This window comes from Ambystoma mexicanum, chromosome 13 (assembly GCF_040938575.1).
Source record: "Ambystoma mexicanum isolate Mex_15411 chromosome 13, UKY_AmexF1_1, whole genome shotgun sequence".
Classification (NCBI taxonomy): Eukaryota; Metazoa; Chordata; class Amphibia; order Caudata; family Ambystomatidae; genus Ambystoma; species Ambystoma mexicanum.
Window position 1 is genome coordinate 411791783 of NC_090938.1, and position 27489 is coordinate 411819271.

Here is a 27489-nt window from a genome sequence, read left to right on the forward strand (position 1 = left end):
ACTATGGACGAGTAATCCCAGGCATAGTCCAAACCCATTATCCATTGTAGGCACTATAAATGATATTGCAATGTTGCTCTCCACTTATAGGATAATGTTAGTGATGCTAAAGTAGGAGACGCTGAGCATCACATTTGTCTTCTCAACATCCTTAGAGGGCAAATTAATATTTGAGTTTTATAATGTGTTAACTTGCAAGTGGGCCCATTCAAAGCACTTGCACAAAGAAAAGGAAGTATTGGATAACGTTACACATCCTAATAGCCTGTTTACGTACAGTCATTATCCGATATTTGAGCTTTTGGTAAGGCACAATGAGTAACAGGAATTCTGGCACGTGAACGTTATTCATATTACAACAAACAAAAGAAGTGGATGTAGGTACACGTCTGTTAACTTTTTGCAGAGCCACGAGAGGAAGAGTCAAGGTTGTCTGGTAGTATCTTAATGTGTTCTGGGGCAGAAGTTAGAGTCATAGGATAAAAGTGTGGAAAAGTCAAGTTTAGGAGTCATGGGTGGCGCGGGACATTATTTGGTTAATGTGTGCAGGCATATCTTGGTTAGATACTTCTGTTCATGGAACCAGTTTTTCATATTAGTTTTTAACCCCTGTGTGTGTATTTTGCTGTTAGGGATTTTAGGTGTTTACGGTCACCCTTGCAAAGTAGTGTAAAGCAAATGAGCAGAATATCAAGACTAGTTGCTTATTTTAAGAGAAAGAACATTTCAGGTAATTACTGTGCTTGTGGCTTTTGCCTTACTAAATCTTTTTGAATAGGTGAGAATTGTCTGTGTGCGCTGCTAAAAAACATCCGAGCGGCACCCAGAAGGAAGCTGGGCAAGCACACATGCGCACAGCTTCGAGGGAACATTGGTCATGACCCAGGGCTCTCAACCCAATCTCCTCCTTCTTGATAGACGTCTCCCATCCCTCACCAACTTCCTCCTCCCCTCCCCTTTCTCTCCTCTTTCTGTTATCCGTCTGGCAGCTCTGCCATCTCAGACGGGTGTACCGCACTCCTGTACCCATCCTCAGGAGATATTCAAAACTGGAAACCTGCTCCCCTTAGCTACCCTCAATTTTCGCTCTGCTATCAAACATTCCTCCGACATCTGCCACCTCCTCGAGGACCTTGACCTAGCTTTCACCGAGACATGCTTCACTGACCGCTCTGTCACAAGTTTTGACACTCTCCTCCCTGAGGGTTACAAGATCCTCTCTAAACCCAGGCTTAACCTGCTTGGGGGCGAAGTGGTCATCATTTTCCCTGAGTGGGTCCCCTCTACTAGCATATTTCTGAGGGGAACTGGTTGGCTGTTGTGCGCACATTATATTCCATGTGCGCAATTGACTAATAAGGTAAGCCACAAAATTATTAGAGGGAACATTGGTCATGACAGTGCCTTTCGGATGGACATTAATGAGGACCCTGGTGGAAAGGAAGGATGCCAAGAATCCCTCCCAACGGGTGCCATCATTAATGCAAGAGGAGGAGAAAAGGGAAAGTGCAACGACCATGAGGGTAACCCAGAGGGTTGGCGAGGGAATGAAAAAGAGCACATCAGTGAGGGCTGCCTGGAAAAAGCATTGATAATAGGTGTCAGCGATGGGCAGGCCAGGGTTAGAGACCAGGAGATCCTTCTTGAACAATTTATTTCCAGTCTTTGACAGAGGGGTAGGATAGGTGATAGAGAAGATGGGGGAGATTGAGAGCACCATTGGGGGACTAGGACAGAAAGGAATGGGGGGAGAGGGAGGAACTGCAAGCATGTGTCATGATCTCTGCTTCCAAAAGATCAGGACTTGCCCGACTCCCTTGGAAGCAGACCCATAACCCCAGTTCCAAGTGCCAGCCAGTCCCAATTGGGACCTTTTGGACCCTGTCCTAGCGCCAGTGGCACCAGGCTCATAAAGATGCCCAGTCCCAGCACTGGAAGCGCCGGGCTCATAATGCTTGGGTGGACTTACCTGCAGCAGACCATGCTGCTTACTTACCTGCCAGTTGAACCCCTGATCCTCTTCTGTTTGGGACTACTTTTCCTGTTGGGTGGGGCAGGAGCCACTCCCTAGGTTCAGAACACTGGAACTCTTCTGGAAAGCAGGAACTCTTTTCTTACCTAGGCGTGGCTGTGGAAGGAGACACCTAAGCACTACAGGAGGCTATTTAAACCACACCCGATGGATGAATCTTGCTTTGCGTTATTCTGCATTCTCTGCAGCAGAACGCTCATCGTGTCTTCTGCTTCTGATCCTGGGCCTAAGGGAACAAAGGCTTACCATCCTGGAATCCAGTCTTCAGCAGCACCTGTAAAGACAAAGAAAGAACAGGTTAGCACTACGGTCTTCAGTGGCAGCGCATCTCTTACCTGGTCCATCGGCTGTCACCAACGCCTCGTGCTGCATTCCGGCATCTGAAAGACAAAGGCTTATCTACTCTTCGCATGCTCCGGAGGTCTTCGCACTGCATTCCGGCATCTGAAAGACAAAAGCTTACCAGCTCTTCGCACGCTCCGGAGGCCTTCGGCGCTGCATCCCGCATCTGAAAGACAAAAGAAGGTGCGTTTAAAGACATTGGGCAACTTTATTACTCACGTGCCATTACTCCTTCCCACGCCGAATCCAGTGGGTATTCCAGCACCCTTTAGCTTCTCTAAAGCTCCGAACTTGCACCTGCAAGATAAAAGGGACAGTTAGTGCGCATCGTGAAGCAGGCTACAAGCGCTTACTTACGTGCTTCCAGGCGCTTCTATTCCTCACGCGGGTTCGATCCTCAACTCTCATCAGCCCGCCATCCGCCATCGCCGGAACCCTGCAAAACAAGAGATATCATTACAAAAGACTTTTAAGACATTTGAAGTGCCCAGAACTTACTGTTTGTGCAGTTAACGACGGACAGCAGTCCTCTTGAGGTCAAGAGGCCTGCACCCTTATCCAGTGAAGAAACTGGTTACGGCACCCTGCCCCGAGGCAGATGGAGAGCTCGGCGTTCACTTACCTAAGGTGAGGGCGTTAACTTTTGGGGTTCTACAGGAGAAGAGAAAGGGAAGAGGAGAGAGGCACCCAATAACCCCAGTTCATTAATCCCATATTTTCTATCTGCAGACATCTTACTCTTCGAGTCAGACATACAGTGCACAGAGGTCCAGCCCAAAGAGCCAACCGTGTGTTACACATCACCTTTGAAGATACGGCATTCACCCAGTCAAGACCGGCGTCTCTGCGGGAATCAGGTGAGCGTTACAGAACGCCAAGCCTACCGCAAAACTCCCACCCAGGCGCTATGGAAACCTTGGATACCGACCAGCTAGCCCAGTTACTTGGGGAACTAAGAGCAGAAGTGCATGCAGCCCGTCAGGAAACGAATGCTCTAAGAAGGGAACTGATTATTTCCAAGGAGCGAACAGACGATCTCGCTAGACAATTGCTACAGTCACAAGCCGGACAAACTCTGTTACCCGCATCAGGGGCAAATCTTCCTTCAACATCCTCTACGAACCCAGTGCAGATCAACCTACCTGGGAATGTACCTCTGGCTCCGCCCGAACGATTTTCTGGTGACCCAAAGAGGTTTGCAGTATTTATTAATCAGTGCCGGTTGCACTTCTTATGCCGGCCAGCAGCCTTTCCAACTGATCAAGCTAAGGTAGCTTTCGTGCTTTCGTACCTTAGTGGCAATGCGGCAGACTGGTCGATCCCTCTAGTTAATCAAGATGATCCGGTTCTCCATGATTTTCAAGCTTTTCAGCTCAGTATGGAAAAACTGTTTGCAAGACATTCACAGGGGCAGGCCTTGGACAATGAGCTCCTTTCATTGCGACAGGGTAATCAAGACCTTTTGGCTTATATTGCGTCTTTCAACCGACTGATAGTGGAAACTCGATGGCCTGAGGACAAAAGGATTACGCTGTTTTATAGAGGTCTACGTGGAGAGCTCAAAGATGTGTTAGCCCAAGTAGTGAATCACCCGCAAGACTGTTCGGACTATATTGACTTAGTCGTTCAAATTGACCACAGACTGCAGAACAGGAAGGCCGATCGTTCCAAGTTTGATGCTCGAGTATTTTCCAAACCACCAACTCCTACCAAAGGAGTAGACTCCGGGGAACCCATGCAAATAGGGGGCCTGAAAGGACCACTAACACAAAAGGAGCGGGAAAGGAGAAAACAGCTGCAATTATGCCTCTATTGCGGAAACTCGGGGCACTTTCTTCGAGACTGTCCGGTGAAACCAGCCAAGAAGGCAGTAGGAGCTGCAGTTACCAGGGTCACAAACTCTGAGCAGGGAAAGGACCTCGCCCGACAAGAATAGAGGTCCTCTTGCCGAGCGTTAAAACCAGTTCCGTGACCTCGCATTTCGTGATACCTATGGTCCTCATTAGCCCTGAACATCCGGATCGATTACATGCGATTGAAGCTTACGTCGACAGCGGTGCCATCGGCAATTATGTGGATCATGAAATGGTTTTGAGGATGAATCTGACTCTTTGTCCAAAGGCTGTAAAGGACGTCATTACTACGGTGGATGGTACGGAGATAGCCTCCGGACCAGTAACGCATACCACCCAAGAAGTGACGCTAGTAAGTCAAGATGGACACCATGAGAAGATCGTGTTCGATGTGATCAAGGCCCCTCAGTTCCAGATTATTCTAGGAATTCCTTGGTTAGAGAAGCACAATCCTCAGATCGATTGGCGAGCAAGAACGGTTCAGTTTCCAGAATGTGTCTCTACTTGTCACCCTCAACCTGGTGTTGCACTGGCAGCAATTTCCTCGGAGGCTCCCCAGTTACCTCCTGAATACCTAGAATTCCAAGATGTTTTCCGGAAGGATCAGGCTAACTCTCTACCTCCTCATAGGTCTTATGACTGCCAGATAGACCTGATACCTGGATCTACTCCTCCTTGTAGTAGAATTTATGCCCTCACATAGCCTGAGAATCTTCACCTCCGACAATACCTGGATCAATACCTAGCAAATGGGTTTATTCGTCCTTCCAAGTCCCCTGCTTCCTCAGCTTTGTTCTTCGTTCCAAAAAAAGAAGGGGACCTTAGAACTTGTATAGATTATCGCGCCCTGAACCAGATCACCATTAAGAATAGATATCCGTTACCTTTGATCCCTGAACTCCTGGACCAAGTCAGAAAAGCATGCATATATACAAAGCTGGATCTTAGAGGAGCCTACCACTTGGTACGAGTAAAAGAGGGCGATGAATGGAAGACGGCCTTCCGCACCAAGTATGGGCTATTTGAATATCAGGTCATGCCCTTCGGACTTTGCAATGCCCCGGCCGCCTTTCAATATTTTATGAACAATGTCCTCAGAGAGCTCATAGATGTGTGTGTTGTTGTTTACATTGACGACATCCTCGTTTATTCTTCATCGGAAACTGAACATCGGAAACACGTGAAAATGGTCCTTGAGAGATTGCGTCAACACAAACTTTTCGCTAAGTTGGAAAAATGTGTTTTCAACGTGACTGAAGTTGAATTCTTGGGATTCATATTATCACCTAGCGGAGTACGTATGGATTCAAAGAAGGTCGATGCAATTCTCAAATGGCCATCACCATCCTCCGTAAAAGGTGTTCAAAGCATGTTAGGCTTCGCTAACTTTTACCGCAGGTTTATCCCCGAATTCTCTCGAATAGTCCAGCCCATCACCGCCTTGTTAAAGAAAAACAAACGTTTTGAATGGTCTACCGAGGCGGAACAAGCTTTCCAGAATTTGAAGACTAGATTTATCTCTGCACCGATCTTAAAACATCCTCGCCCAGAACTCCCCTACATCGTTGAAACTGATGCTTCGAGCCTTGCCATGGGGGCAGTTCTATCACAAAAGGACCCAGTAACCAATCAGTTGCATCCCGTGGCATTTTGGTCCCGCAAATTCTCGCCTCCTGAAATCAATTACACTATTACTGGTAAGGAACTTCTAGCTATCAAGTCCGCCTTTAAGGCTTGGCGGCATTATCTTCTGGGGGCCCGACACACCGTTACTGTGATTACAGATCACCGAAACCTGCAATATTTGAAAACCGCAAAAGCGCAATCCTCTAGGCAACTCCGTTGGGCACTATTCTTTGCCGAGTTTGACTTCATAATTACCTATCGACCTGGTACAAAAAACGGTAAAGCTGATGCCCTTTCTCGGATGGGAGTGGAAGAACATTTGATCAATCCTAAACCTGTACCTATCATTCCCGAACAAAGAATTCTAGGTGTAATCGCCACACAATCCATAGAGGAAGTTAAGGATAAAGCCAGGCTACTGGTAACTCCAGCAGACATACAGAATTGGCATCTGCAGGGAAAGGACTTTACGGTGAAGGACAACCTATTATATTTCCAAGAACGGTTATACCTGCCCAGCACAGATTTACAGAAAAAGGTAATCTCTTGTTATCACGATTCTTTAATGGAAGGACATCCCGGTATGACCAAGACCTCGGAAAAGATCAAGCGCTACTTCTGGTGGCCGTCTTGGAAAAAAGATATCAGAGACTTTATAATGTCCTGTGGAGTATGCGCCCAAAACAAGAGTCAAAAGGAAAAACCAGCCGGCCTCTTACGCCCTATTGACATCCCGCCTCGCCCTTGGCATACGCTTTCTATGGACTTCATCACCGATCTACCTCCATGCTCCGGATACAATACGATCCTAGTAATCGTGGACCTATTCTCCAAGATGGCGCATTTCATTCCACTCAAAGGCTTACCAACAGCAGCAACTCTGGCCCGAGAATTTCTCGAAAACATCGTCCGACTGCACGGTTTTCCTTCAGTTCTAATTTCGGATCGAGGTAGTCAATTTATTTCTCATTTTTGGCGAAGTTGCTGTCGGTCGGCTCAAATTGATGTGAGACTTTCGACCAGCCACCACCCTCAAACGGACGGACAAACCGAGAGGACCAATCAAACTCTGGAACAGTATTTGCACTGCATGCTACAACAAACTGAAAAAACTTGGAAAGATATCCTTTGGATAGCCGAATATGCCTACAATAACTCTGTCCACTCGGGAACTGGGAAGACCCCGTTTTTTCTTTTATACGGTAGTCACCCTCGAACCTCGGAGTTGGATCCACTCCAAGATCTTGGAACACCAGCAGTAGACCACCTGCATTCTACAATCACCCAAGCCTTTAAGGAAGCCGTTTCTCACCTTCAAAGGGCTAAAGAACAATACAAGAAAGGAGCAGACCAACATCGGAAGGAAGCCCCCCAATATTAAGTAGGAGATCAAGTCTGGTTATCCACCAAATATCTACCTCTAAAAGGACCACGCACATTCAACCCAAGATACCTTGGTCCCTATTCCATCACTACCATAGTAAATCCAGTAGCGGTCAAGTTGGACTTGCCCCCTCACATGAAGATACATCCGGTCTTCCACGTCTCTCTATTAAAACCCGTGCAACCTCAAACCCGACTAACTACATCTCCAAAACCTATTCTAGTTGATGGAGAACTCGAGTTTGAAGTCAAAAGCATCCTGGATTCCAAGATCTACAAATCTAAACTATTTTACCTGATTGACTGGAAAGGCTACGGTCCCCAAGAAAGATCCTGGGAACCTGCAGAATATGTCCACGCGCCTCGTCTAATCAAAAGATTTCATCGAACATTTCCTAACAAGCCCAAACCCCCGGAGAAGCCCGGTTTGGGAGGGGCCTTGAGGGGGGTGCTGTCATGATCTCTGCTTCCAAAAGATCAGGACTTGCCCGACTCCCTTGGAAGCAGACCCATAACCCCGGTTCCGAGTGCCAGCCAGTCCCAATTGGGACCTTTTGGACCCTGTCCTGGCGCCAGTGGCACCAGGCTCATAAAGATGCCCAGTCCCAGCACTGGAAGCGCCGGGCTCATAATGCTTGGGTGGACTTACCTGCAGCAGACCATGCTGCTTACTTACCTGCCAGTTGAACCCCTGATCCTCTTCTGTTTGGGACTACTTTTCCTGTTGGGTGGGGCAGGAGCCACTCCCTAGGTTCAGAACACTGGAACTCTTCTGGAAAGCAGGAACTCTTTTCTTACCTAGGCGTGGCTGTGGAAGGAGACACCTAAGCACTACAGGAGGCTATTTAAACCACACCCGATGGATGAATCTTGCTTTGCGTTATTCTGCATTCTCTGCAGCAGATCGCTCATCGTGTCTTCTGCTTCTGATCCTGGGCCTAAGGGAACAAAGGCTTACCACCCTGGAATCCAGTCTTCAGCAGCACCTGTAAAGACAAAGAAAGAACAGGTTAGCACTACGGTCTTCAGTGGCAGCGCATCTCTTACCTGGTCCATCGGCTGTCACCAACGCCTCGTGCTGCATTCCGGCATCTGAAAGACAAAGGCTTATCTACTCTTTGCATGCTCCGGAGGTCTTCGCACTGCATTCCGGCATCTGAAAGACAAAAGCTTACCAGCTCTTCGCACGCTCCGGAGGCCTTCGGCGCTGCATCCCGCATCTGAAAGACAAAAGAAGGTGCGTTTAAAGACATTGGGCAACTTTATTACTCACGTGCCATTACTCCTTCCCACGCCGAATCCAGTGGGTATTCCAGCACCCTTCAGCTTCTCTAAAGCTCCGAACTTGCACCTGCAAGATAAAAGGGACAGTTAGTGCGCATCGTGAAGCAGGCTACAAGCGCTTACTTACGTGCTTCCAGGCGCTTCTATTCCTCACGCGGGTTCGATCCTCAACTCTCATCAGCCCGCCATCCGCCATCGCCGGAACCCTGCAAAACAAGAGATATCATTACAAAAGACTTTTAAGACATTTGAAGTGCCCAGAACTTACCGTTCGTGCAGTTAACGACGGACAGCAGTCCTCTGAGGTCAAGAGGCCTGCACCCTTATCCAGTGAAGAAACTGGTTACGGCACCCTGCCCCGAGGCAGATGGAGAGCTCGGCATTCACTTACCTAAGGTGAGGGCGTTAACCTTTGGGGTTCTACAGGAGAAGAGAAAGGGAAGAGGAGAGAGGCACCCAATAACCCCAGTTCATTAATCCCATATTTTCTATCTGCAGACATCTTACTCTTCGAGTCAGACATACAGTGCACAGAGGTCCAGCCCAAAGAGCCAACTGTGTGTTACACATCACCTTTGAAGATACGGCATTCACCCAGTGAAGACCGGCGCCTCTGCAGGAATCAGGTGAGCGTTACAGCATGACCCACTAGCCACAAAGCAATATACCGATCAGGCCAAGAGTAAAGGATGAGGCAGGGGTTACAACATAAAGCAGAAGAGCATGATCATTGGAGGCTAGACCAGGAACAGAGAGGCACGAGAGAGGGATAACGGGTGTCACAAAGCTAAAACCAGCAGCGATTGCAGGAACATGCAACATTGACATTCACATAGTGGAGGAAAAAGGCTTTTTTTTTTTAAAACGCAACCAGCAATATGCGCATAGGCAGATTTTATTTTCCTACAGGCTAGTAAAAAGCATAGATTTGACTTCAACAAGGTAAGAGGTCTAACTTTTAACACATCTAGTAGTGTCAGAACCCAGATTTGATTTTCAAATAGCGGTAGAAAAAGGCCTAGATTTGAGGCACAGCACCAATTACAAAGCACACAGATTTTGCTTCAGGAATAAAGGGCGGGCTAACATTTAAGCACATTCAGTAGAAACAGAGCGCCCAGATTTGGTTTACTAAATGGGGGTAAATCGCCTAAGAATAAATATAGCAAGCAAATTGCCCAGTAGTACATAGATGGACTTTGCTGACCTTGGTAAGAGATAAATACTGAGGTAGGCAGGAAGAGATAATGCCAAGTGGCAAGAGTTGATATTCATCATTACCGTGACCTTCCAGACAACAAAAGAAACATCCTTATAATACAAGCCCATAATGAGTGATCCAAATCAAACCATAACATGTGACAGCAGTTTGTTAATAATTTGGTGCAAGTGTCGGTTTCCTAACTAGTACAAGTTGTGATCTACAGTACTGGACAGACCCTAGACCTGGTTTTCAAATCAGGGCTGTAGGTGGAGGACACAAACGTAAAACTAGGTTTCCGATACACAAGTGGAAAGCTGCTAACAAATGGTATTACAAGAGATAGACCATGCTGGAGAAGAAAGAGAGGGCCCTGGGAAAATGCTGGTGGAAATATTGCTCCGACCAAGTCAGTAAAGACTTTCAACAACTCATACATTTGTGACTAAATAAGTAAATTATTCCAGCAGATCGTGTAACAGTTGTGCACATTACATTAAAAAAACACTCTTGGCAAGCTGAAGCATTAGGTTTCAATATGTTTTATTGCATTTGGCAGGTTGGACTTTGCCAGAAATATAATACATCACAAAAGAGTAATAAGACTAAAATACACTTCGGCTACAAAAAGGAAGGTAATCTTTGGCGACATCGAGAACTGTGTGACAATGTGGCTATTGCATGAATAAAGGACCGTTTTGCTGGTACTTAGCTCATCAGGCAATAGGGCAGTGTTTCATAAAAATGTCTGGTGGTATAGGGAAGTAGCGAGTGCCTGAAGCTCAACTTATGTAGGTTCTTTTACTTTTTAGTACTTTTTCTGGGTGCCCTTCTGGTACCCACACACTTTCCTGAGTTTACAAATGTTTGCATTGTGTTTAGTATTGGTGTGGACAGCACACACAAAAAGGTGGAGAAAAACTGAATTGGTATCGATTCCAGATACTTGAAGACTAATTTTCATATGGCGATTTCCGCAGACTGAGCAGATATTGACAGCCTCTTATATTGTCCCAGTGCATTGGCTGATTTGTGGAGTTGTGGCATGAGAGGGCATTGGTCAGCCAGCACTGGGCTTGTCAACAACTCACCGCTATCAAGAAGCCTTTTACACTGTTAGTTCCTGTGTAACCATAGCTCAGGGCACACTTGCCAATACTATGAAAGGTTTGAAGGCATTACTTTTTGTGACAAACTCCTGGGGGCGTAATTACCCCGAAAGCCATTAACAAAGCCGTTGTTTGGCTTGTGTCATTGCACTCCCTTCTTCTGATCTCTCACTATAGGTTTTGACCCTCTGCCTTCTCTTGACCTGCTTTGGGAACATCCTCTCTTTGTGACAGTTGATTGATGCGTTTCCATTTTGGTTTCTTCCTGTCTTATCGATTCCTTCAAATCTGCTTTGATATGTAGCTTGGTCTTTTGTGATCATGACTGCTTCCTGTGTAAGTTGTGGATTCTCAGAGCAATCCATCCTAGCCCCTTTTGCTCCTGGATTCAACTCTGGATTGGACTTTGGGAACAGTTTGGACTGTGGGCGGTGGAGCTCTTTGCTCAATGGATGGTCCCTGCACTCTACTGCTTACCCCATTGACTTCTGAAATTTCCATTTCAATGATCAGCTGCTCAGATGTTCTTGATCCTGGCCTTCATGATCGCTATTAAGTGCTGGCTGGCTCCTTTCATCTTTACCATGGCTCCCTGGGACCGTAGAAGAGGTATTCAGTATAAAAAGCAGTTCATGGTATACTTGGTGCCAGCATTTTCTTGCCACCCGTATCCTCTTCTTTTACATATCCTGGAAAACCTAGACCATGTCCCCTTTTTTCTTTTTAATATTTGGCACTGTGCTGTGGGCTTCTGATGATAGGGAGTAGAATTTACTTTGGTGGAAATGCAGAGTCTACCTCCCAGCCATACAAAGAAAAGCACTAAGGCTACTTTCAGGCACATTTATTTAGCTTGCCCCAATGTCTTGAAGCAGTGGAGGGTGAATGCAAGTCTAAAAATCTATAAGCATTCAAACTGCCTTTTTGATGGCAAGCTTTCAGTTGACGTTGAGATATGGTTTTGGTCAGTGTGTGTTGAAATTAGGCGTGCATGTGGGCTACAAGCCAATACCTTAAAGAAATAGTGAACATTGACCTAATGAGTCTCTGTCTCTTCTAGGGTGACGACTCCGGGCACATGGGCCGGAACATCATATAAGAAAAAATGACAATTCTTGGATGGGGCTAAGAAAGCATGTCATGAAGCATCACAGTCACATCACATCATGTCACATCATGCCATGTGTTGTCTGAGAAGATAGCCAGAGGGGCAGAAACTTCAAGGGTTTAAGGGATGATAACGATAAGCTCAGGAAGAATGAACATCCCAAGGGCAAATGGTGATGCAAGAAAAGAAAACGTATTAAGAAAATAGCAATCTTCGCCAGGACTGGGTGCATAATGGTCAGGAAATCTAGGAGTGATGGGCAGGAAGGCTGTTTATAAAAGGCTCAATGACTGGGTAGAGAAAGGGGGTGGGACATCCAGAATTCTATCAGATTACCTAATTTATGCTAAAAGAGCAGGGATTGTGGGTATTGTGGGAGCTTCTTGATACTTTTAACGGCTCAGCCTCTGCTCCTTAGCCCACACAGGCGAATAAACTATAGAACTGACAATAGGGGGCATACAATCAGATCATTCTAGACACAATTCCCATGCTGGAAACAGATGTTACATATCAGTGACATTTACTGCAGCATGGAATTCAGAGTGGGTAAAAGGGTGTATACAATGATCCAATGCCTCCATGGGAGCTCAGGTGAATGAGAATAATGAAGAATGAGAATTACAAACAAAGAGAAGGTGACAAAATGTGTAAACACCTTTGGGGCAGAGGGGTGAATGGGTTTTTGGAATCAGCACGGTGTAATCGCGAGGGATCTAGTTGGTAATGATATTTGGGTGGTTAAGGGGTCAGATGGCTTGTTTGCGTACAGTGAAAAAGTATTGGGGGGCTTGAGGGGGTGCTGGGGCGTGGTATGAGAATATATTTCAGGACAGTGAGGAAATGAGGATATCTGGGTGTGACTGAATGAGCCCAGAATTTCAGAGGGTGGGATATTGACTAACTTAGTCAAGGATAGTGGGAGAATATTTGAAGTCATGTAAGGGGTACAGGAATCAGAAGAGCGGTATTGAGGGGCTTGGTTATTGAGGAAATTGAGGGTATTCAATGTCTTTCATAGGAAAGTACAGGAATCCGACTGGCTGTGATTGTGGGTTAGAGGGGGTCTTGTTTTTTGGGTGTCAAGAGCTTTTGGGGAGGTTTACTGGCGGAGCTCAAGAGGGCAGGTGAGGGCTTGGTGTATGGAATGTAAGTCTATTTTGTGTTGTTTGAATAGGATGCAGGTATCAGGAGGGTATTTAATTGTGTGGCCTGGTCTCTGGACATGTCATTAGGTTTTGGGATTATTTGAGGGTTTAATGATTCAGATTGTTGGAGTATCAAGGTGACTCATCTATGGAAGTGTAAGTGTGCTGGAGAATGAGGGTTGAGTGAGCAGGTATATGAGCATCAGAAAAGGCTTTGTTTGTAGCGTATTATCATTATGCAGTGCTGGGATCTAGGGTTATCCATAGATGAAGTGCCCTAATCTCCCTCTTAAGTGCCACTTTCCATGTTCTGTCTTGGGGGACAAGCTTGGCAACTTGCATCTTTGCTCCCATAGGCCAAACAGTCAGGCCCGACACATTCACAGCAGGCATTGTGGAACCAGCGATAACTTGAGGCGCCTACAGACTCGCAGGACTGCCGACATTGCTTCATGGACATGCAGGAATCAAAGTACAGGACGGTGCAGGGAGCTGAGGCGTTACTGTGAACAGCATCCAGGGCTAAAGAGGAAAGAGAGAGATAGGTGTCAGCTGGTAAGGAGAAATGCATACAGTGAGTGACACAAGAGACAGTAGGCCACTAAGGAGATGGGTATGCAGTGAAACATCAGGAGCAGCAGTCATCTGCTGAAGAAACAGGTACACAAAGAGAGACAAAATAAATAGAGATAAGTCATAGACAAGATGGGTGTATACAAAGGAACCTTGGGCAGCTAGTGAGGCACAGAGATGCTGACATGACGGGAAAACGTCAATTACAGAGGATATTGTCATACAGGCAAATAGATGAAACAATGATCAGCCTCTAATATGGTTTATCAAAGATGGGACAGCAGTCATCCACTAAAGAAATGGTATCCAGAGAAAAACAATGAACTGGGGTCAGTGGTAGAGGCAGTCACATCGAGAGAGACATGTAGGAAAAGAGCAAGATCCCAAGGAGACCAGTTTACTGAGAGATATCAGTGACAGGGATATACACCACATGTGACCTGTTTACAGAGAAACATGAGGACCAGGTGTCATCTCAAGCAGAGGTTCATAGAGGTAGTAGAGGCAGGCAAAGTTGTTATACCAAAAGATTCAATGCTGTAAGTCAGTAACCAGAAAGCTAAGCTTACAACTCATTACAGATTAATCACCAATACATTGTTGTTTCCAAATAGTAATGGGTGGTAAGTTTTGAGGGAAGAGATATCCAAACAGGTTTAACACACATCGCGGGTTTGCTAGTAATGATGCCTTAGAGATCAATCGCAGCTTCCAACTAAATGTTTCTAAGGAAACATTGCTTCTAACAGTAATATTGTACTTCACTGTCTGCTCTAGATACACAAGCCATATATAATCACGCCAACAAATGGTTTGTCTAATCAAATTTAACCTTTTGAAAAATAATAATGCTGTAGCCATCAATTCGAAGACACATCGTCCAACACACCCTTCCAATACTCAATGAGTCTGTGACATCTTGAGATTATGTGTGCAGCCCTGCCTTGATATCGGCTCAAGCTTTGCATCTCCTTTCCGCGACATGCAGAATCTTGTGTCAATCTATCACACATATCAACTATTTTTACAGGTAAGTAATATTTATTTTTATTTTTTATGTTATTGTGTTTATGGTTTACAAAGAAAACCTTAGACAAACATTTATATACATAAACAAAAACTCAGAAATATAAACAGTACATAATGTATCACAATCACATACAAATGTCATTCATGAAATTAATCCTATAAAACTTCACTTAATCTAGGTCAAGGAATCTATTTAGCTATTCCTATTCTTTGAATAAAGTGCAGCAGTGCCAAAATCAATGCAATAGATTTAGTGTTAAAAAAATCTTTCCCTCTTCGCTTAATATAAAATCTGTGCTATGTACAAATCGGCCAAGGCATAATAATCTATTTTCATTGAGGACCTCACAATATAAAACAAGATGTTTTAAAGTCTCAGATTCATTTAAACAGAATCTACAATTGGTGGAGACCTCTCCATTTTTATTCCGAAGCACGCGTTTATTTTTAGTTTCTAACAAATTAAAACAGAAGCATATTTAAATCATACGAGCTTGCGGACTAGGAAAATGGTGAAACCATAGTGGTATTTCCCCCAATTGTTTGTGAATCAGTGATAAATCTCCAATTCGTTGATATTTTGAAATATGCATACATGTATCACACCAGTCATATTGATGCAATTTATTTTTAAGTAGATGCAGATTGGCCATACCATCCGCCAAGGAAATTCCCCACGACACTAATGCAGTTTCACACATTTTAGCATATACATTCTCCACTCCCCGTGCAGCGTCCCCAAAGGTTTTATAGAGGGAAAATTGCATCAGTGGCCAGAATTTCGAGCAGAGAAGCAACCTTTTCCAAAGTAGCCTAGTATTCAATGAAAATTAGCCTAACTTAAAACAAATCGCTACCATAGGTAAACCTTTGGGCAGAGAAAGAATGAATTTCTATATAAGGAGTTAAATCAGTATTAAAATGGGATTGATTTGTCTCTAAGCCATATTGCAGTGATGGGACAGCTTTACCATCAGAACATTTCCGAACAGCCAAAATCGTACATTTCCCATATTTATTTAAGAAGTGTCATTTGATATCTCAGACATCTTGCTTTCCTCTTAATCAAAGCCATCATCTTTTTTTCTATTGTGGCATGAGATAATGGTGAAACCTAAATAAGGGAGTTTGTCCACTCTCTCCAGTTTTTGGTTTAGTAACCATCAACTCCTGGGCTGTTGCTTCTTTCTCGTAGCGAACTGCAGGATCTTTGTATTTTTTAAAATGAATTACAAGATAATTTTGCGAAGCATATATGTAAAATGCATGTAGCATTCTTTGAAGTCCTACTTTTTTGCAGTCCAATAAAACAATATTGTCTGCTTAAGAGATCAAGAAAGCATTTAAATCAAAACATTTTAGGGATATAAAAGTTGCCTGTGCTAGGTTCTCCCCAAGTCTGTTAAGTACACATTAAATAAAAGGGGGGCCAAGATACACCCTTTTTCTCAGCCCTCTAAAGGTTGTTATTGGTTGCGAGAGTGTGCCTTGTAAATTTACTCTAATTCTTAACATTGAATTTTTTATGGATTTTCCCAGTGGATATTATGGTATCAAGGCAAGTGATAGATCAATACTTGCCACGTAGATTTGAGGTAATCCCTTTTTAGTCACCTCATGTTGAAATAAATCCACAATGGCCCCTGAACAGGTGGTATCCACCCCTTTCCTGGAACCTGTTTGTTTTTGTTTTAAGATTCCTTTTTGTTTAGCCCAGTAAGTTAGTTCCCTTAAGACCAAAGAGGAGAACATTTTAGCATCGGCATACAGTAATGCTATTGGCTGCTAGTTTAGTGGATCAAGTTTATTCCCCTTTTTGAATATGGGAACTATGTGGGCAAGGCTCCAGGTTTCCAGAAATAGTTCTTCCAGAATTCTATAAAATAAGATGTATAAATAGGAAGCCCACTATTCTGGATTGTCTTTCAAGACCCAATTACAGAGATCATTGGGGCCCGAGAATCATTACTTTCCTTGATTATGATAATCAAATCATCCCTGTCAAAGGAAGGCTTCCACAGACCTTGCCTTGGTTCTATGGCCAACCCTGATGACGGCCGGGCAACTATAGAGGAAAAATGTGCCACCCAAGTGGGCTCCAAAATCGTGTTGTTTTTGCTGTGTAGTTGGAAGTACTCTTGCCTCTTGATTAGTTTCCAATCATTCATATTTGACTTATTCATTATACTAGCTAACATTGTTCCCCTTCCTGTTGGTGAACATTGAATTGTATTTGCTCCACTTTGTTTTTATACCGCTGCCTTAACTTTCTTAGGCTCTCTTTAATATCACATGCCACCAGACCTCCACAGCTGCCTAACCTGCATTTTCATTTCTTTTTTACCTTGCTGTATCTCGGGTTAAAGCAAAGAGATCTATAAGGACGGGTCTGAGATGGGCCAGACTTCACCTCTATGCAACCCTGAATAAAAACTGGGAAAATCAACGGGGTCAGGATTTCATATTTATGATCTGGGAGAGGTCTTACATACAAGCCTCTATAGTCCTATTAAACCTTTTGATAGACTTGGGATACTATCAAAAGTTTAGTAGTAGGTTAAAAAGGATAGGTAATATTTACTTTTGCTGCATCAATCTGCAATATATTCACCCACCAAGAGTATAAAGTAGTACCCTGTAGGGAGGTGTATTTGATGTGGATGTAGTCCAAAATTGGATCTAAATTCTGCTTTGCCCACATGCGCTGTGTTAGAGGTGTCGGGGGGTCCACATGGGATGAACAAAAAACTGGATTCAAGGAGTCTGCGTTACAGTGTTTGTTAACAAACAAGCCAAACAGAAATAATGGTGTCAAAACTAAGTCTTTCACAATGGGCTGATGCCAATGCACCTCCCAGTGGCATTGCATGCTTCCCAGGGATTCCTGAACTCTCAACAAGTTTCTTGGGTGGTGGCTTTCCCAGGTGTTTACAAACCTCTTTGCCAGTCTTGATCCCCTAAGGCTCCCCAGATAAGATGCTATCTGAAGGTGCAGATGCAGCGTCTCTTGGGTTGAGATGGAGTCAGGAGTCGTCATCTTCCCTTTCTATCACTAAGGGTACCCCCTGGACCTGTCCCTGACAAATGTTGGCACGTCACATCCTTAGCCGCCCAGCTACTCCTCCCCTGTCCTCCTTGTAAGGGTCTCGTCCCTTCAGGTTCTGTCTGGCCAGTGTGTTGCCCTCATCCTTTTCCTTTGCTTTTTCTATCTCCTTCTCCTCTGCTGTTACAGCCCCCTTCTCCGCTACTGCCTCCTCCTCTGCTGTTACCACCTCTTTCCTCAACAGTTAGCAGCTGCTCTGCTGGTACCAACTCTTCCTCTGCTGCTACGACCTGCTCCTATACTTTTGCTACTTCCTCTGCTTTTACCAACTCCTTCTCAGCTACTACCACCTACTGTTACCACCTCCTCCCCTGCCATCTCCCTCCAGTGCCTCTAGCACCTTCCTATTGCTCCTCATATCACGCTCACCATCAAACCACCTGCTGCCAGAACCTTCTCTAACAACCCACAATGCCTAGTTTCCGGGTTTGGTTCTGTTCTCCCCTTGGCCCCTGGGTTTGGTCCTCGAGTAAGTGTCTGCACCTGTGTTTGGTACATCTTGGAATTTCCTCTACCCTTCCTGAAGCACTCTAGTACCGCAATTGAATAACGCTTCTCGTCTTTTTGTTCACTGTCTGAATTGTATCATTAAGAAACATGTGGTAAGTTTTCGAAACTTTCTGAATACGCACAGAGAGTTGACACATTGAATTTGCAACTATGTAGCCTTGTTGAAGGAATGCTATGCCAGGAGACAATGCATTTTTTCTCACATGCGAGTAAACGTACAGTCTGGAAAATCTACTGGCACGTGAATGAAAATGGCTCTGGATAAAGAGAGGTTTTTGTTTTTCTCTTCCAGGGTCTGTCTAGAGAGAGAGCTTTAGGCACATTTGGGGAAGGGGTCCATAATAAAGGAATCTGTGACGGCTCCCTGTCATATTCTTGGGACAAAGTAGGGGTGACAAGGTATTGTCTCCATACCCCTCGGCCCATCAACCACTTGCTAGGGGGAGGCACCCAGACCTCTGAGTCACTCCTTTGGTACGCCCCAGATTCTTGAAGGGGCATATTTCCCCTCCCTCCTTTTTTTTAATCAGAGATGATTTCGTCTTTGTGTGAAAGGAAGTCCCAGCTCTCTGCTCCATGACCTTTAGTGACTTGCTTAACCACTCAACTAGTCAACCAGATCATTTCCAGCTCAGCCAATCCCTCTACCTGGGCCATCTTAAACCACTGGTCAATTTGTGGCAAATCCGTTCCCAGGATCACTTTCTCTGGAATGCATGGAAGTACAGCCATATCTGCTTCACACTGCTCCTGTCTGATGCAGAATCTCAACTGTCCTTCTTGTACATGTCTTGGTCGCTGTGGACACAGGGGACTGGCACAAGGCACAGTGGGCTGACCTGCTCCCTGAGGACTAAGCCAAACAGACTCCAGTCTGCCTGCTTCTGGAGTCCAACATCAACTGCACAGGCTGGCAGTCTAAAACAATGGGTTGCAAACAGGCCGTCCTTGCACAATAACCTCTGCTTCTTTAGCCGGTTGTGCAGTCTGGTACTCCAGCTCCAACCACCAGGTCTTATTGTCTTCCTCCATTTTTTCAGGTACAAGTAGATCATGTCTATTAGTTCCAGTGCCAGTACAGTCAGACAGGCAGAAGCAAAATATCCCCGCTGGCCACTGCCATAGCACTGAATGTAAGGGCATTCCGGACGTCTCTGTCCCTTTGGGCTTCACTGATGTGCTGCTTGATGGATGTGGCTTCCAAAAGCCACTGTAATTTTCGGGCTTCATTCGGGGAGGTACAACTCTGACTTTGATGCTGAGCCGCAGCAAAGGTACCCCAACCATCGCAAGATCTCTTCTGGATGGTTTACAGCATCGCTTCTCTGCTGGAGGCTCTGGCCTAGGGGGTCTCTGCTGTTGAACTATTGCAGCCTGATGGCAGACTGAGTCGCTACCTTCAAGGTTGTCTCTGCCAAGAGATTGGGAAAGATTGAATATGATGTTGTAATTAATTTACATGTGATATGATTGAATATTATCACATGATGATATGATTTATCCTTAAAAATACAAAAAAATGGATTCTGAGTGGATAGGTTCACTATGTTTTTGATACCCAGGCATTGAATCCATGAGATGTATTCTGTTAATTAACTGTTTAAAATGAAGAACTAACTTTGTCCACCAGGAACAATTCTTTTGTATGTTTAGCTAGATTCCCCCATTCCTGTGTAGGGGACCTCTCCCTTCTGTGCATTGGGGAATGGGTAAGGAGGCAGTCAACTGTTCCAGGAACAATTCTTCTTTGACATACTCGACTGTCTGCCTCCTCATCCATTTTTCCACCAGAAAGTGTATTCTCTACAACATCTGTCTGGGTGTCTCAATACTTTGTATCTTAACATCCCTCAGATGTTGTCAGTGGGAGTCGGCACCCCCCAGCCCTCTCCAGGATTCCATTCTGAAGGATGTCATAGTTGGCTCAGCCATCAGCATTGAATAGCTGGTAGACCACCAGGGGTTCTCCTGTATGATTGCACCTGACATTGGGACAAGTAGTATAGCTCCTAAGGGACTGCATCAGGACTCTGCCCTCTCTAAACTCACCTGGGAATTATTCTCACCCACTGATAACATGGCCCTTATATTCTCCCTCCTCTACTCCTCCACTATTATCCAGGGCCAGTAGCTGCACACAGTCTAAAACCAGAGATAACAGCCCACAACAGGATGTAAAAGGGCACCCCTCACAAGTACTTTACCTAACCTGAAGGGCACCACCATGTAGTCATTACCCAAGTGACACATCCATCAAGAGGTCACATCAGATGTTCCCTTCAAATTGCCCTTTGGGCCCTTCACTAACCTTCATATAGCAACATTCTCAACTTCTATGCTCAAACACAGCATCCACAGAATTCAATGTTCCTGTCAACAGACATAAAACTGTACACCTTCACAACCATCTTGTATACCATAGACCTGGTCAATGCTTCCAAGTACCACAAGCACACAAAGCTCTCCTCGGTACGCATATGCCTCTATGGCCCCGACATAGAACACCTAGAAACAAGCTGTACGCAGAGCTCTGAATACTTCTGGTCGGCATACATCAATGTAACCGCAAAGCCAAAATACATTTACCCTTCCTCCCCACTAACCTAATCCACTCCCCTCTTTTGGAGATGTGCCAAAGCACCAGAAGACCATGCCAATGGCAGTACAGCATGATTTACAAATCCAATAGCAAAAGATCTGGGCTCCCTGTTTACCTCTCACCCCTACACCCAGCCAGGATGAAATAACCCAGGTGAGTAGTCCAAATGACCCTGCCTAAAATCATTTGTAATCAAAGTCTAATCTAAAGCATCAGGGTGCAACAAAAATGTTGTGTGTGTGGGGGCAGCTGGGGGTATCAAAAGATAAGCCGGTCAATGGAGTGGGAGTTACCTTGTATGTGAAGTAACTGCATATAAGGAAATGTGAAAGCCCATTAAAACTAGTAACTCTGACAAGTTTCTGACCACCTTTCCTATGACTCATTTCGAAATAATATGCAGAAGAATAGCTTCCAAATTGTCCCCTGCTCTGCAAGTACTGATGGTTTAGCTTATATTGTTTTTCATTTCTGTTTAGTACTTTTCATAATTTTATAATTTATTAATGTGATAGTTTTATACATACGTAAAAAACTTTACACATATCTACACAAAATTAATAGCAAAAACACAGTTAAATATTCAGTATGTACAAATAATCAATTATCATAGAAACTAAAACAAACAAACTATTTCTTCCTATACAAGAAAAAATAAAAGCATTTGAAAGAGAAAAAAAAGAGAAAGGGGAATAATTATCCCCAACTAAAAATCATCATGTGATTAACAACATCATTGACAGCTTCAAGAAGGGTTACAATGACCGGTATTATGTCTGCAACTATGCAGGATTAATACCAAGTGGTAAAAGAAGAAGAAAACAATCCCACCTGTATATTACTCAATCTCATAATTACATATTAAGAGGGGAGGGGGCATCTTGTTACTTGACCAACCCTACAACCCTTAGTCATATGAATAAGACCCTCACGCCACACCTGGAAAAGGGCCATGTGTAATGTGGGGTTTAAGGTGTTGATTCACTGATACCAGAACTCTAACTGCTCAATATAATCCGGGTTGTGTACAAAATCCCCCAGATTTTTAACATGGTTTACTCTCATCACAGGGCAAAATGTTAATACATGGCGAGCGGTTTCCAGCTCTGATGGAAGTGCACACATTCTACAATATCTCTCAGTAACAGCAAGCCCCATCTCCGGACCTCTAGTGGCCAGAGTGGGAAGATGGTTGAGACGCAGCAACAGTATGAAACGTCTCAACTGGTCTGAAGGGCAAAGATTCAGGTACAGCTGTGCCTTCTTAAAAGTAAACAGTACATGTGAGATGTGATTATATCTTTTCAGATTTTCCAAATATATAAGGTTACTCTGCCAGTCCCAGAGGTCTAGACGCTTCTGCATACTAAGAAACAAGCGCTCATTTTCCCGTCCCCACTCAGGTGACCAGCTAATTTCTTCGAGTAATGTATTCATTTGGACTTCCAACACATGTTGTCTACCGGCCTGCATTTCCTCTTTAATAGCAATAACGAGCTTGTTAACAGGCTTGTTGTTTAGTTTAATGTAGAATTCCATTCGCTTTCTTAATACCGTGGCTTTCAAGGAAATAATTCAAAACTCTAATCTAATAGCAGCCATAGGGATTCATTGGGGGAGACCAAGAATCTTCCTCTAAAACTTACCCTCAACCAGCTACAGCCACTCCAAATTCATATTAATGAGGGGATCTAAGCCATACGTAACCATAGGCACCAGGCACTGTAGATAAAGTTGGCGTGCTGCCCAGATAGAGAAGCCACACCTGTCCCGTGTAAATGTATAAATTAATGCTGTGAGTTGTGCAGCCTTAATTCTACGATTCTGAATACATGAGATATAGTTTCCCTTGTGATCTAACTCGACACCAAGGTATTTATACGAGTGGGTATACTTGATTTCAATTATACCAAGCATCAGACGCGGCCTTGCCACCCTCCCTGCTGTATATAATAGCAGGTTTGTTTTATTATGATTGATGGCAAGTTCGTTATCTTCAGCATACCGCCATAGTTGTTTAGCGGATCTTAGAATCCCACTGAAAGTATGATCGAGGATCACAAGGTCATCCGCGAACGCCAGTATCGTACAATGGCTAGAACCGACCTTGGGAGGGCAGTTGTTAATCTCCCGTAAACTTTCCGGTGCATCGGAAACAAAAAGATTATATAACGTGGGGGCAGTGACGCAGCCCTGTTTTACACCTCTGTTCTGTAGGATAGGTTTGGTCACCACACCTTGGTTATCGAGTCTTAATTGCACCGATGTATTGCTGTGCAGGAGCTCAAGATAATATAGAAGAGATTCAGGGCAAGCCAACTTCCTCAGTTTCCTCCACAAAAGGGATCGATTAACTGAGTCAAAGGCAGCCCTGAAATCCACATATAAGGCGTAGAGTGGGGGATTATCGGGTGCTAACGCCTTACTTCTCAAAGAGTTCATAATAAACAGATTATGAGTAGTGGAGTACCCAGTTCTGAACCCGCTTTGGAATTGGTCTAATATCCCCACAGCCTCCACCCATTTTTGCAGTTCCTTAAGAATGAATGCCGCAAACATCTTTCCGGTGCAATACAACATAGATAGTAACCGATAATTACCAGGTTTTGTTCTATTACCTTTTTTAAATACTGGTATCAAAATCGCTGACTGCCAGGTTGCTGGGATTTTCCCCTCGGCCAAGATTTTCTCAAATAGAATTTTGAGCAGAACAGCCCAGAAAGGAGGGTTGCTTTTCATCACCACATTAGATAAACCATTGGGTCCAGGGGCCCGGGATGAATTCAACTCTCCAATTCTGAGCTGGAGTTCCTCAATAGACACCACAAAGTGGGGGTGCAGAGGTTTAGTACGGATGGAACTACTATCCTTACTGCCACCCACCCCATTGCGGTTTTCCAAATATGCAGTCCACTCAGCACTACCTATGGGATTAATCATGTATGAGGCCTTATTCCCTTTCGCCTCACCCAATACGGACCAAATGTTGCATGTATTTCTGCTGCAAAGAATTTTAACAGTGTGCTGCCAACTTTCCAACTTTCTATGTTTATTATGTATTTTGAGCCATAGTCGATAACTATTTTTCAGCTTCCTAATGTTGCTGGACATATCCTGACTAAGGAGGGCCCTGAGTCTGACCAAACAGATGTCTTTCCTGAGCTTCCGTTTCCCATCTCAAATAGATCGATCATAGGAGCCATCCTTCGGTGCTTTCCCCACCGTTATCTGTGCCTTACAGGAAGCATGTTGGTCAGAGAAGGCAACAATCCAGCTCTCTATTTGCTCAGGGGACATTAGGTAACAGTTGTTAGCCTGGTTCGTACCCCACTCACCCAAGGTCTTAGTAGCCCTTAACACATTCCGCACAGACCAGGAAATACGATTAAGTGTATGGTTAACTACCAGTTCACCCAGATTTGCACACCCCAGCTCTGGAGAGGAGATCCCCATGCTCATGATCAAAGGATCGTGATCACTCCATTCACACTCCTTAACCCCCATGTCCATAGTAACAGAAGCAATCTCAGCACTGGTAAAAATGTAGTCAAGGGTACTTCCTGTCTTCCCATTTCTCCTGGTATTCTTGCCGGGTCTATCTCCCATAGTTCGGCCATTAATTATCTCCAAGTCCCAGCAATCGAAGAAACCAGACCAGACCACACTAGTACTTTTAGTTTTATTTCCCCACTATACATGCAGGACTACAAGTAAAGGAAGGACAAAAAGAATGCAATGTGTTGGAAGCATAAAAGCCAGGACTGGCTGATCATCTCCCACCTTTCGTGGAATGACACGAGGTGCCTGTGAGCACATAGAGACTTAAGGTTTCGGTCTAAAAGACCCCTTCAAATAAAAATGCATGTTTTTTTATTAATGATTGCCAACTGCTTGTAGCATGTTAATGATCTGATTAAAACTTGCATTCCTACAAAAAATGAAACGTGTCATGGAAATAGATTTGGTATCTTTAAGATTTTTTTAGAAAAAGAGTTAACGTCAATGTGCAGTGTAACTGCTTATATTTTTAAGTGTTAGCAGTTTGGAAGAGTATCTAGGTAGTCTCTGTTGGCACTCAGATTCTGGTGTACCCATCTCACAGCTGATCATCAAAACATTCCACTAACATTGCTCTGTCTGCTGCTGCCCGTGGCTAATTTCTGAGTGCTAAAATGAAACAAAACTCAGTGTCAGGCTCCAAACCCAGCTTTGTCTGTGCCTGAAACACCTGCCCCCTGTTGGCAGCTCTGAAGCTGCCGAAGGGCTTCACACCCTCACTCTGATCCCCGGCTTCCTTCTGTGCTCCCAGGCCCGACCTGAACTCTGTGATGAAGGGAGGTCTGGTGGCAACAGATCCGCTTTCCATCTTGCCCTCCGGATTGATGGGGTACCTTTGGAGGATCCTGCCATTACTGCCTCTTTGCACTCAGTACCAGTACTCAGTACTAATCTATGTGCGCTCACTGCTTGACTGTGTGAGCTCGGTTCTCACCTCTGTGCACTCAGTACTCACCTCTATGTGTTCCCAATAGCAGGTGATGCTCATGGTGCTGTTGTTGGACCTCCTCAGACACCGGGAGGGAGAAGGTGCTCCAGCCTAGCGATGGGTCATTCTCAGAGACCGAGGTCAGTGCACGGAATAGTGATGGGATGGGGGATGGCAGGTCATCTACAGAGCTGCGTGAGGCTGGGTGAGTGTCCGCTTTGCTTCTCTCCTTACAGAGCCCTAGGAGGAGAAAAGAGAGAACCAAGAGCACGTCATTTATATGTACCAATACTTTTTCGACATGGCAGCTTCATTGGACTGGAAATGTAGAATACCATCCCGCCACTGGCGGATCACATATATTGAACATGCATCTTTTAAAACGCACACACATCCTTCACACTGGAAAGGGCTCTGTGACTTTAAAAAAGTTGATCTTTCCACAAGATGAAATTCCACAATGCTTTTCTTCATTGAAGCCTACTAATACAATGTACTCACCTTTGTGACATCTGTGCTGGTATCAGATCTGAATCTAACATCAATATAGTGGTGATTACAAAAAAACATTGGGGCTGCCTTCAGATGTCATCCAAATGGATATGGCTATGAAAAGATACAGAAGGAGCCTTGGCCCTCACATTATGAGTCTGTGTTATGTTTTGAGGAGCAATCACTGACCCAGCTTAACATTGTTGGATGTAAGGCCGCTAAAAAGCAGCGGATTCCTTTGAAAATTGGTTGGCAGAGTGATGGCATCTATAGGTTAAGAAAAGCCTGTATCAAAGGGCCGGATGCACTCTGTGTGCAAGTCTAGAGAGAATGTACTTACCCCAAAACTTTGCACTCACTGGTAGCCGGAGGTATACAAGGCCTATGAGCAAAAAGATAATGATATAACATAAAGAGCCACCTTCAATCCCCATTCTGGATGGGACTTTCTAATGGGGAGAAATAAGAGGAAACACCCATCAAAGTGATTCTTGACAACAAGACTGCTGTAATGAAAAAACGGTCCTTTGCAGAATTTTTATGAGTGCAAGTAGAGACTAGGGACAGTTTCAACTTAGATCCGGTGAGGGAGTAAACAAATGACAACACATAATTATCAAGGGAATAGCTAAAGGGATTAATTTTCTTTTTCTTTATTTTTTTGTAATTTTGGTTGGCTAAACAAGTTAACTTTTCAAAACATATATAAAAACTGTTTTTTCAAGCACCAAAAAACAATTACATAATATTTCATTTCACAGTTATCACAAGATTCTTGTTTGTTAAAAAGAAAAAAAACATTATTTCATATCACTAATAACAAAAATCATTTGCAATCAAGTTGGTCATGTACATTGTATGATTCATTCAGACTCCTATAAATAGATACAGGTATGAGCCATGTTTAACATTCACATTCGCTGCTGCATAACCGCCTGACATTCAGTTATAAGATGTTTCAGGGTTTCCTTGGTGTTTTCATTTTTACAAAACCGACAATATGCTGTGTCAGAGCCAGTTATGCTTCTTCTCGCCAGAACCTCATTTGTGGGCCATAGGATTAGGCGGAATTTTAGGATTTTAGATCTGAGCTGATGTGATGAACATTTGGCCAAATAGTCAGCCATAGTACGGAACTTTTTATGGCCAAATAAAGCCCTATCGAAATCTACCAATAGGAGACATTTGTCTTGAGTAATAAACCAGTCATGAGCTTAAACTTGACTTTTTTATTGGGTTTTCCAACAGTTGATCTAATGTGATGTCTGCTTCAGTGAGTGCAGTCAGTATGTAATTTTTTCATTTTGTCGGAAAGATATGTGTGGATATTAAAAGATGTCGAGCTAGGACAGTTAGAATGTTACATGTTGTCAGTCCAAGCAGACACTTTCTCAACATACAACACATTTTCCAGATAACTTGGACATAGAGAGACAGCAAACCAAGTTCAAAACGTAGTAAGGCAGTGGGTGTACATTTTGGTAAATTTAGGATAGGTGATGATGGGGACTACTTTTTGTTGGGAAAAGGTCATGATGTGGGCACAGGTAAGTTTGCCATATTTAAAGAGTAATTCTTTAGCCTGAGATGTCAGCACGTTCATTTTAGCTC

At 44.2% G+C, this 27489-nt stretch overlaps 1 protein-coding gene across 2 annotated transcripts in view; it reads right to left on the reverse strand.

The window, feature by feature from the left end:
- Nucleotides 1-10247: 10247 nt before the first annotated feature.
- Nucleotides 10248-27489, reverse strand: part of LOC138521291 (twisted gastrulation protein homolog 1-like) — a 117809-nt gene continuing 100567 nt past the window's right edge. For both annotated transcript variants that reach the window (XM_069634021.1, XM_069634020.1), the window contains exons 4-5: nt 25414-25626; nt 10248-13608 (exon numbers count right to left, since the gene is read on the reverse strand). In XM_069634021.1, coding sequence (XP_069490122.1) covers nt 13376-13608; nt 25414-25626 — 446 coding nt within the window. In that variant the 3' untranslated portion in view covers nt 10248-13375. The remainder of the gene's footprint in view (nt 13609-25413; nt 25627-27489) is intronic.